General features: G+C 42.1%; 1 protein-coding gene across 9 annotated transcripts in view; it reads right to left on the bottom strand.

Annotated features, from left to right (window-relative positions):
- The window catches only part of ARID1B (AT-rich interaction domain 1B), a 347,806-nt gene that overhangs the window by 14,005 nt on the left and 321,422 nt on the right, over positions 1–12,379 (bottom strand). For all 9 annotated transcript variants that reach the window (XM_053382240.1, XM_053382241.1, XM_053382242.1 and 6 more), the window contains 4 exons: positions 11,794–11,998; positions 2,604–2,742; positions 1,649–1,821; positions 1,177–1,327 (listed from right to left, as the gene is read on the bottom strand). In XM_053382240.1, the coding sequence (XP_053238215.1) occupies positions 1,177–1,327; positions 1,649–1,821; positions 2,604–2,742; positions 11,794–11,998 (668 nt within the window). The remainder of the gene's footprint in view (positions 1–1,176; positions 1,328–1,648; positions 1,822–2,603; positions 2,743–11,793; positions 11,999–12,379) is intronic.

Here is a 12,379-nt window from a genome sequence, read left to right as displayed (position 1 = left end):
AACCACATCCCAGGAGCAGTGCCTCTCAAAGACAGAGGCAGGAAGCTAAATTACTGGGACATGGAGCAAAACATAGTCTGCATGCTTTGTTTTTATTGAAAAGAAGAAAAAGGGGCTTTTTTGTTTTTTGTTTTACTAGTGCTGTGCCAAATTCACTGATATTCACTGCAAATGTCACTATTTTGAAGAGAGAGAGAAAAGGTTTGCAAAAACCCCTGTACCGTCCATTCTTTCATGCATTTTGCCATATTTGTATCCAGCCATTGTTCCCCTCCCCAAATGATGATTTTACCTAAAAAGACTTTTGTGCTTGATCCCAATCACCATCATATAGACTATCAGACCTGGCTACGTGGTGATATCACTTAGGGCAAAGAAAACTCTCCAGCTGACCTGACTCTAAATAGCTGGCGGGGAATGCACAAGTAACCATGCTGACACTCTCTGTCTTGCTCTGCTGTTTGTTTCTCTGGCTGCCAAGGTAAGACTTTTATTCCAATTACATGTAGTTGTTCTTGTTGGGTCAGAATGTAGATGAGGATATGCATCCTACTGAAAGTAGTGCTGTGCACATGGCAGAGATCAAAGTCTGGATATACACTGGATTACTTTCAATGGGACATGCAGTCAGGTGCACATGCAAATGTGCAGCCACATTTTGCCCCATTAGTCAACTATGCTTTGGCAATGGGGACCTGCTCCCTCTTTCTGACACCCACCTCCTCATGAACATTTTTACACCTTTTTGCAAAGGAGTCTGAAAAATCACCCCAAAGAGTGGAGTGCAGTGTGTCAGGGCTAAAATGTTCATTAAGAGCAAACACACGTCAGCTCAGTCATGATGACGCCCCTCCAAATAAGAATTCAAATATACCCAACAACATACCTAAATTTCCTTATGCAGCCCCACCCCTCACTTACTGATTCCTTGTATGGTGGGGGGGGGGAAGAGGATAGACTCAGTTTTTACTAATGATTTTACTCTAATTGATTCAGGAGATTGCTACATTACAGATGGGGAGCCTGTGGCCCCGTAAAAGTTTTTTGGGCTGCAATTGGGTATAGTCCAACATTACCTGGAGGGCCATGGGTTTCCCATCCCTGGCCCAGATGGTGTGAAGTCATCAGTATAGAACGCCATTGTAAGGGAGGAGCAAAAAAGACAGAGTCACTCACCTCCGGTCATAACCACTTCCATAGGCAAACTGCTGGCGCTGGCCCATGCCCATATTGGACATTGCCCCCGAGGGAGTCTGGTTGTACATTTCCTGCATTCCACTGTTGGGCATCTGTCCAGGGGTCATGAAGGGTTCACTGTTTCCAGGCACTGCAAGCAGAGAAGAAAACAGGTGTGCACCTGAAATTAATTGGCATTTACTCCCAAACAGATGTGCGTAGACTGTAACCTAGCAGTGTGTTTTTAAAACTTTGCTGACAATCCTTTCCCCTTTTATAGAAATATCCTTCTGTCCAAACCACACCAAACCCTGAAAGAGCACCTATAGCTTATGAAATGTAATAAAAAGCAGAGAGCAGTGAGAACAGTATCATACAGGGTTTTCCCCTTCACATCTCTGGGATGCAAAGGTAACAAATCATGTAAATTCACACACACGTACACATAAAGTAGCTAGGAAACAGAATATACCTTTTCTCATCCCACCAAAAGGGTCCTTATTCGGTTCATAGGGCATTCTTCCCATCATATCTGGCATATTCATAGACTGCTGATAAGGTGCATTTGGGGTCATGGAGTTTCGCTTTGGGAATGTCGAATCACTTACATCTGAAAAGGGATCATGCACACTAATGGAACTATTTCTAAAGAGACAGAGGAAAAGAAAGCATTAATGTCATGGAAACAGAAACACAGATTGTGATACCTTATTAGATGGTGAGCCATGTAGTTCAGTGAGTTAAATTGCTCTAAAAAACTCCATCAGTTTTACACTTTTACCATTTTACTTTGACAGCCCAGTTTCAAAAACATTCTAGGCACTTGTGTTTTCATATAGTAAACTGCCCTGTGATCCTCAGATGATGGGTGCTACAGAAATTTAATAAGAATAATAATAATGTGGCAGTGGGACACACACACACACACACCCCTTTTCATAAGTGTCCTGAAGGAATGCAAGTGATATGAGTTCCAGAGTAAAAGACTCAGCCTGCAAACTCACATGTAAGCTGAAACTAGCTAGTCTCAAGACAGAGCCTGGAGAAACCTTCTGTATTTTGACTTCAGCAATGAGTGCAAATCTCAAAACAAAGCCTGCACACTCAATGTGTGTGTGTGTGTGTGTGTGTGTGTGTGTGTGTGTGTGTGACCATTATAAGAAGCTTCCTCCCACTTTACACTGAGTCCATGCAATTCATGATAGCACCCTCTTTTGCATGAGTGGGCACTGGGGTCAGGATCAAACACGGTGGGGCAAGGGATTATGGAGTTTAGATTCCCATGGCATGCAGTCATGTCATAGATACCAATGAGATTTCCACAACAACAATACATTGAATTCTGAGCCACAAGAAAACATCCCTGAAAGAAAGATACAGCACAAAGTCCAGACAGGGTCTAAGAAAGGGGAAAGAAAATATACTACCTGTTGCCCTGCAGAGGTGTCATTTGTCCATGAGGTGTAGATGCTGGTGTTGGAGGCTTGAGGTCACCTGGTACTTCAGTCATGGAATTGCTACCAGTTGACTGAGGTGTCTGTGGACCTTGAAGGGAACCCGAATTTGCTGGAAGATTCAAAACAGGAGAATAAATATTAGGCATGTGGGAAAACAAATAACTATGAAACCAAGAGGGGGAGACAGAGAGCAAGTGCCCATCAATATTTTGTTTTCTCTGAATATACCTGGTGCCTGAGATGTTTTATGTTACCAAATTCCTGTCTTTTGTGTATCTAAGAGATGAGTCTACTGCTTAAGCCAAGATGGTCGGGATTAAGGGTGGTGGTTGAACACACCTCTAAATAATAGGTCACATTACCTATGTCTAATCCTCTCACTGGATCACTAGATGCCTCACAAGAAACGATTAAATTGAGAGAATGCTGATCCTCCCTTATCCTACTCCAGACACCAACAAAAAAGGCAGAACTAATCTTCTGATTAGATGACTGTTCCAAGGACCATGTCATCTCAAGTGATGCATGTGGAAGAAAAGTTCCCATTTTAATAAAGCTTAGACATGAGATGCCTTCTGCAAAGGTAGTGAGCCTAATGCCTCATTATGTGAAGAACCCCAAATTACTTTTATAGTAGCCTATAAATATGGGAACTGACAGATTTTTGGTATCTTGAGATTATAGAATTATCCTTAGATGAATATAATAGTGTCTAAATCAGTTCTATAAATAGGTGCTATTTGAATCTTTGGGGTTTGTCCTGTCCATTTACTGCTTCCTGAAATACTGGAACCATTAGCAATGGTTATTTCTGATTCAGCAAATACAAAACTGAAAAAAGCTGAGAATTCATAAACTGTTGACTAGAAAATATCAAATACTCACCTCACACTATATTTCAACCTTTCCTCAGCTCATTAAGCATCAATTTTGCTTAGCCGTACCTTAATTCTAACTAAATTCAGTCTAAAAAACAAAAGCTAATTGTTTGTAGAACATACTTGTAACATTTACAGGAGGCACGAATATACTCTGTTTTGGGGGCAAAATAATGATCTCTCTCACAGTGTCTAGTCATATAAATATGTCTGACATAAAAAGAGAAAGGAAAACAAGATACCCAACTGTGAATTTGTAGGCTAGGTTTCTACCTGCTGGTTGTTGTTTTTGAAACTACTAGCTATAATAAACAGCTGCAAAATGTGGCATGCAGTGGAAGCCATAGGCTTGAGCCTCAACTGTGAAACAGAAGAGCCAGTTCTAAGGGCCTGAGTGTATTTCAAAGGATTTTGAAGTATTGCTTTCCAATACTTTATTTTTTTACTGATAATCTGTCTAGTCTGGAGAGGTTCAGGTCAGGCAACAACTTTACTATGATGATGATGATGGGGTTTTTTTGGGTGGGTGGGTGGGAACTTATCCAAATAAACAAGGTCCAACAGGGTCTGTGGAAGAAGTTTTGATAAGCATCAGGAGGACTAGAGCTCCACAGCAATCACAACAATCACTTTCTTCTATGGGCTCATTATGGTTCTAATTTGTTGCACAGAACTAATACATGAAAGAGTGATCTCGGAGGTCATGGTGGAACTCAGGTGCACAACAGGTCTACAGCTTTGTTAGTCAATGACCCCTGAATTATTGCTAAGGCAGACTGCAGGAAGTCATTGGTGTATTAGTATTAATATTTGTTAGTCGCTTGTCTCACATTGATCCGAAGCAACTTACTCTATACGCCACTACCACTTTTTGTGACATTAAAATATGTAATCAACACTTTTAAAACCAAAAATTACTTTTAAAGTAGCACGGGGGCGCAGTTTTAATTACAAATTGTTAAACTCCCTGCCTTTCCTTCTCCCAACTTCCCACCTATCCACTCTAAACCATTAAGATACAGAGTCTATAACCAGAACCAAGTGCTTTCAAAGGGATGGGCAGTCAGAGGAACATTCTCAACCCCAGCTCTACCAGAAGTAATGCTGATGCAGAAATGACAGGAAAATCCATAGTGGCACTCTAAAAAAGGACGTCCACTTCAAATCCAAAATGTACCCTTACTGCAATCCCATACTCCCCTCTCAGAGAGGGGCTAGGGCCTTCAAACCCAATTAATGGAGTATCTGGTGTAACTCAAGTTAATTTCTACAGGATATAACATTCATGCTGCCCTTCCTGCTGTTTGTGCATGCATGCATGCACATGCACAAATGCACCTAGCTGCTCTCAACACACTAGGATATTTCCAAATGCTTAAAAAAAAAATTCCCCACCCCCCACCCAGGTTGGGCAAATGGAGCCCTGTGGAATCTCAGAACCAAGGGGAAGAGAAGCAGTATCCCTGCACCACATTCTGGGTTCTGTTTGTCAGGAACAAGCAAAGCCAACTGAATATTGTGCTCCTAATGTCTATCCCTTCAAGACAAAACAGGCTAAGAACCTTAGAAAAGCCCTGCTGCATCTAAATAATGGCTCTGATCTCACCCAGTGGCTACCCAGATTCCTATGGCAAATTTGCAAGCACGACGAGTACAAAATGACATTTTCTACTTGTGCTTCCCAGCAACTTGTATTCAGAGACACACTGTCCCCAATACTGGAGGTAATACCCAGCCACCATGGCTAGTACCCACTGATAGGCTTATCCTTTATGGTTTTGTCTAATCCCCTTTCAAAGTCAACAAGTTGGTGGCCGTTACATCTTTGTGGGGCTGTGGGTGTCATTGTTTAACATGCTTATCATACATGACTACCTGTAAGATCTAGGCCTGATTGGATACCCATAAACATGTGCAGGTGGGGAGAAAAAGATGTGACAAGGAATTAAGGACTGAAACGGAAGAAAAGACTGTGCTGAATCTGTCTTTTTTAAAAAAGCAAGCAATTCTTTTTAAGTAATAAAAATCAGACAGAAGGTGACCTGAAACAAACTTAGCTACATCACCCAAAGGACAGGAGCAGGCTGAAAAGTGAGTAACAAATTCTGAATGTGGATCCTGTAATGCGTCAAAAGCTTGGGATCAACTCTTCATGGCTAGGAGTGCAATGTGGAAAGGACTGTCACCGTGCAGTGAGTAGCAGATGCACCACAGCAAGCACTTGGTGAGTTGCTAGAATAGTTTCAGACATCTTTTTCATTTGCCATGCCCACCTAGTCATACTATCCAGTTAATAATAAAAAGGAGAGGAGAGGGAAAGAATGAAACCTCTTCTACTTGCCAGCAGTCTCCTGGCTATTTCCCCCCCCAAAAAAAATCAGGCTGGAAATGGGGGGGGGGGGGAAATGACTATAACCTCTTGGAACTTCATTAATAAGAGGCCTAACATGCTCTCTAGGATATCCCTACCTTTTGCCAGAAGCTACAAATGTATACTCTAAAGTAAACAATGGAAAGGTTACTGAAGGTTAAGTACATTCACATACTTCAGTCTTAACAGCCAGACGCCACGCTGGGAACATAATTTACACAGCATGAACTCAGTGCCCTAATTCTGACAAGGGTGGGGGAAGCGGTGGGAGGTTTCGCAGGATGCATCACATGTCCACAGTGAATGGAGGTCAATCAAAGGGCACCTTTGTTTATAACCCAGACCCCTCTCTCGTTTATCTTCCGCTGGGGATTCCCTGGTTGGCTGCATGACAGATTTTGTGACATCACCTGTCAGCTAATAATAGAAATTCAGTCAGCCACCTGCCAGCAAAGATAGATGGGTTTTTGGTTACAGACTTACTAATTAAATGACTGGCTTACACCCGCCTCCCCTCTCCTCCCGCCTCCTTGTGTTGCATCTCAGCTGCCAAGGAAACCCAGGGAGCAGCTCCTCCGTGCTCCCGGTTGTAGCAGAGTCTCAAACTTTTACGGATTTGCTATAATGAGCCCTCTGCTAACATCACAGAGGCAGGAGCCTTTGAAGTATTTGGCTCAGTTCTCTCTGACTATCTGGTGAAACAGAAAAACAACCAACAGATCCACATATCAGCCAAGGATGAGGCCGTATGAACCCCGCAGCATGCAGGGATATGTGCAAAAGCTCATACCTTGGGGCAACACCTTGGCATGTTCCCTTCTGATAGGATTTATTGAGTAGGAGTGAATGGCGTTTCATGAATCGCAGCAGATGCTGCACACATGCATTCAGATGGTAATGATTGGGTCAGAAATATTCTAACACAGCACTACACACCACTTTCAAACAAGCTAGGATTGTTAGGATCAGAGCCTTAAAATGAGGGTATCTTGGCTGATATACGATATATGAGAAAGTCTGCACTCCACTGTCTGTATTGCTCTCTAAATGTAGCAGTCCAATTCCTCCTGATGAATTGGTGAACAATATAAAAGCCACAGGGAGAAAAAACAACCCAGAAAACATTGGCTAGAAACTTCTTTTATGTCAAGTGGCAGAATAAGCACTTGTAAAGCATGCACAAACAGGTAACGTGTATGAAAGTACTATGTATACATGGTTGCATTTGCTGTGGGTGGCATGATATCGTCCTTTTTTCTTTTTTTTTGAGGGAGAAGGACGTGCCTTTACTCCTGAGATACTACAATGATATTTGGCACACATATTCAGGATAACATTCTACATTTTAAATTAGAACCACAGCTCTACTCCCTCACCTGTTTGCTGCAAATATATCAGAATTTATTTCCATTTAAAATGGGAATACAGTCATACCTGGGCTACAGACACTTCAGGTTGCGTTTTTTTGGGTTACGGACCCGCCGAAACCCGGAAGTACTGGAACGGGTTACTTCCGGGTTTTGGGGGCTGCGCATGTGCAGAAGCGCTAAATCGCACTTTGCACATGCGCAGAAGCGCCGAATTGCAACCCGCGTGTGCGCAGACACACCTCTGCGGGTTGGGAACGTGCATCCCGCACAGATCCCGTTTGCAACCCGAGCGTTCACTGTACATGATGTGATGTACTCAATATTGTAATGAAAAATAAATAAATCTAATTATTTTAAAAAATAATTTATTGCCACGCTCATGGCAAAGACTCCTTTGTCCATATTCTTATTATAATGAAACATATGAAAGCTAGCATGCATGTTTAGAACACCTTTCTAATTTTCAAGTTGAAATATTACAATCCTTTTTCAAAGAGCCCAGGACAGCTGTAAAATAGTGTGCTGGCATTTCACTCTTAAATACTGAACATGTAAAAACGAAACATACAATGTACATTGTAAGACACTATTATTTGGCTGAAGTTAGACCCCCAAACCACTTTCAGTGGGACGGGGGGGGGGGGGGAGAAGATTCAAAACACAGTGCAAACCAGTATCAAAAGTGAGACATTTCAAACACTAGTACTGTATGTAAAATGAAATTTAATTATATCTTAAATACAGCCAGTGAAGTGGCTAGGAGGAAACTGGAGAGTATAATTTAGTCTCATATATAAATCCCCTTTCCTACTTTCAGCAGATGCTGATGAGAAATCTGTTTGATAATTGACTTTGTACTAGTAAAACGTAGTTCAAAGGAGTGAAAGCAGAAACACCGACAGGACTGTTTCCTGTTTTTAGTTGTATCTTATTCTGCTCCGAAGCCACAGCAAGTTTATCTGGCCCAACTTGCAACATGAGTTCTTTTGTGTGGTTTACAGTGCCAATGGGTTCATAAACTGTTTGAAAAGAACAAATGCTGGCAATTAGGAGACCAGTCCTTATGCATTTTGCAGAATCTATACCTCAGCAGGATTTCATGTGCTAAAGTTCTTTCATCTAGAAGAGTCTTTCTTGGAGTAGACCTGTTTTACATTTCCCTCTCCCACAGTAAACAAAACACACCTTCCTTTTCAAGTCCCTAAGCTCTGGGGGTTTTTGGGGTGTGTGGGAAGAAGTTTCCATTTTGACCAAAGACAAGTTCTTTGAACTAAGTACAATACTGTTGATGATATATTTTGTACTTGAAATCTGTCAGTTTCATGCCAGTAAGAGGGTATAGAGGTGTAAGGAATGGCGATAAGAGGTAAAGAGAGGTTCAGTTGCACAGGGGTGGGGTGGGGAATCCTAACACTTATTTTTCTTGTTGTAAGTTTGTGGGTGTCAGACCCATTCTAACCCCTGGACACAGCAAATGTTAAAATATAAGCAAGGCTAGCTTCCTGTGTTGAGGCAATCACATGGGTGATGGGCCATTGGAACAAAGGAAATGTGATAGGCCCTAAAGAGAACAGAGGAAAGGGGGCTCTGTGCCAGTCAGCAAATGGATGGGGTCCCTTCTCTACCTTTTAGATAGTAAAGGTAAAGGGACCCCTGACCATCAGGTCCAGTCGTGGCCGACTCTGGGGTTGCGGTGCTCATCTCGCTTTATTGGCCGAGGGAGCCAGCGTACAGCTTCCAGGTCATGTGGCCAGCATGACTAAGCCGCTTCTGGTGAACCAGAGCAGTGCACGGAAATGCTGTTTACCTTCCCGCTGGAGCGGTACCTATTTATCTACTTGCACTTTGACGTGCTTTCGAACTGCTAGGTGGGCAGGAGCAGGGACCGAGCAACGGGAGCTCACCCCGTCGCAGGGATTCATACCACCGACCTTCTGATCGGCAAGCCTTAGGCTCTGTGGTTTAACCCACAGCACCACCCACATCCCATTGTGAGAAGCAAAAAGTCTGAGGGCAGTTTGCTGTGATGTGACTAAGAGGAAAAAGCTGCAGGCTGGAAAGTCAGAGAGAAAGCCATGGCTGATTTCTGCTTGAATCCAAGGTTGTGGCAAGTGGAGACACAATACCATTGTTGGTGTGGTGATGCTGTGAACCCCTCCATCGTAGGCTCAGGTTGTATATATGTGTACATAAACCACATATCATTGAGACACCACAGTCTCCGCTGTGCCTCATTTTCAAAAGGAAACACGAACCCTGGGTAGGCGCCTGGAATCTCACCACTTGGAGATAGGGATGGCATGCAACTGTATCTTTTTACTTTGGTTTTCTGTCTTTCTAGAGTGTTTATATGTTGCAATAAAAGGACACTAAATTGCTATGAAAATTTCCTAGTTTTTGTGAAGGAAAAATAATACTTCTTGTCATAGCTGGAAATGAATTTTCCTATCATAATGTGCACCACATAAAAAATGGACAAGAAGGTATATTTGAAGGTATTTATGAATGGATATATGATCCCATACCAAAAAAGGCAAAATTGCTCTAGTTCAAAATATGTTAATTTGTTGCAAGTTATTTAATTAATTTAGGAAAAGAATAAACAACACTAGAACAAAAAAATCTTAGGACACTTAAGACTAAGTTTTATTATGGCATATGCTCTTATGGGCTTGAGCCCACTTCAATAAATGAAAGAAACGTTATCCTCAGTTGGCAGACACACATACATGCAAATACGCATGCATGGGCACAGAGGAAAAATGGATTTTTAAAGCAGTGGTCATGTAATATAAGGGGTTGCAGTAGGTCTGTGACATTCCTATACAGAGCCCAGATGTATATATGATAAGAACAGTATACTCCATTCATAACAGCAGCCACTGTGATAATACTATCTTTTTACTGTAATTTAACAACTGTAGTGGGAAAGAAATCCAGAATACTGATTAAGCCCAAATTGAATAGAATCTACTTTACTGATAACATTTTGGTCCAGCAATTTCACACTGGAGCCTCTGCTTTAAGTCTTTTTTGTTGAAGGATGATAACTTTGACGATGCTGAGAGGTCAGCAGTGTAGTGACATGGGAAAATGAAATGTTCTCCTACTGGTTTCTGAATGTTGAGATTTTTGTTGTCAGATTTGTGTCCAGTTTCTCTTGTGTAGAAACTGACCTCTTAGTTCTAAACAGACCCTGAAAGGGAATTGTGGCAGGTGTACACACACAAACACAAACACACACACTGTTAGAATTCCTGCTCCATGATTGCAGTCATGGGATTTTTGTCTTTCACATGACGTGGTATGTTTTGACTCCACAGAGTGGGAAGTGACAAAGACAGGATCTTTGTGTTACTGTGTTCCATGAAGTGGGACTATTGTCCTTTGTCCTTTTTCTCTTTGCTGTCTGATGCTAGAGAGAGAGGGAGCCATGTTGCAGTGCTTCGTGTGTGTTTATATGTAAATAAAGTAGATTAGCCAAAATGCTGAGTTGCTGAGGTCTGTCACACATGATTTGCAAACTCTGTGGATCCCTAAGTATGCTGGTGTTGGTTGGCATCGGTCGCTGTGATGTTCGGGCTGAAGAAAGCTTATGAAGCTCCCGAACAATCGACCAGGAGGGAGGGAACATGCCAGTCGGGCATGTGTCTCTGCCAGGGTCCTACTCGAGTGTAGGCTGAACTCCTGACACACACACCTCACATATAAATAATACTGGAGAATGAGTAGATAAGAGGCACTGATCATATGGGCTGTTTTTAATACTATCATCTGGAAAAAAACCTGGGGACTGAGTTCCTGTGTCAAGCTATCTGTTACTAAACCTGGCCTCTGCATTTCTTGTAACTGTAAATAATATATTCTGAGACATTAGCAAACAACTTCTACAGTGCCAAACAGAAGCTAGCACTAGTCCTCAAAGAAAAGACGGAAGGGCTGATGCCTCTGCCACCCATCTGTGCTCTTGGTCTCTTTGTTCCTTGCCCATGTGATCTCTACCATCACAACCCTCTCACTTCCTTCTGCATCCACTAACTGCTCCCATTCCTGATTCCTCCCTGTCTTTCAACTCATCTCCCTCAATATCCTTTCCTCATTGTTCTGACATATTCATTATTGAAGCAACCATTGTTCCGCCTTCCCTCAGCCCTCTATTCCTTCTTCTTCTTTTCTGCCAGCTCTCATTCACTTTCTCTGCCTTCCCCTGCTGCTTTCTCTCTCAAATTTCAACCTACTGTACGTTTTTGTTCCAGGGTCTTCCCCTCCTCTAAAGTGCAATCTTCGTTGTCTATTACCACCAAAAATGTCACCATGTTCTGTACAAATGATGAACTGTAGGTGAACACACAACGTATTTCTGCAAATGTCAATATGAAAGCATATAGGTTATATAGTTTGCTGAAGATTAACAGAGGGGCTAGATAAATTCAATAGGAATATCCCAAATAAAACAGAGGCTCTGGAGGTCTAGAGCAAAAAGTAACTCTTTTACACTTTAAGAAAAAAATGACCAATGTTCCTGCAGTTCTTCTGCTTACCAGGAGATGGCGGCTGAATCTTAGGTTGTTTCTTGGTATCTCCCGTGCTGAAGACTTCTGGAGGGGGCTCCTCCCCTCGTTCAATCTTGCATTCAAAGGCAAACAGGTACTGGATATATTGTTTTTTCAGGGAGCTGGCTGCGCTGCTTGAAGTGCCAACATTTAGGTTGGTTGCCAGCTCACGCCACTTCTTATTTTTATTAACCTAGCATAAATAAATAGCAGAATCAGTGGATTGCAACCAAGTGGACTGATGAAAGCCAGGAGACATTTTTAAAAACACAGCACTTAATGCCTTGGTTTGTCTGTTTTATTTGCCTCTTTTAACTAATGCTCATTACTCCCACACTCATTTGTAACACACAAACAGCATTTACAGTTATAAAACCATTAAAGAATCTGTTGATAGCTATACAAAACACAGTATCTTCTGCCAGGCATCCCTTCTGTACTCTTTACACTTTGGGGAGGGCTGGGGCTTGTAATGTGCAGTTAGCCAATCTATCTTCCACTTAATATGTACTTATTTGCTCTGGCACTCAAACAAGCATGCAGACTCCAATTATAAACAAGTTTCTAAAAACTA

This window comes from Podarcis raffonei, chromosome 3 (genome assembly GCF_027172205.1).
Source record: "Podarcis raffonei isolate rPodRaf1 chromosome 3, rPodRaf1.pri, whole genome shotgun sequence".
Taxonomy (NCBI): Eukaryota; Metazoa; Chordata; class Lepidosauria; order Squamata; family Lacertidae; genus Podarcis; species Podarcis raffonei.
The sequence above is the reverse complement of the archived record's forward strand: the minus strand, read 5'-3'. Positions and strand labels throughout refer to the sequence as shown.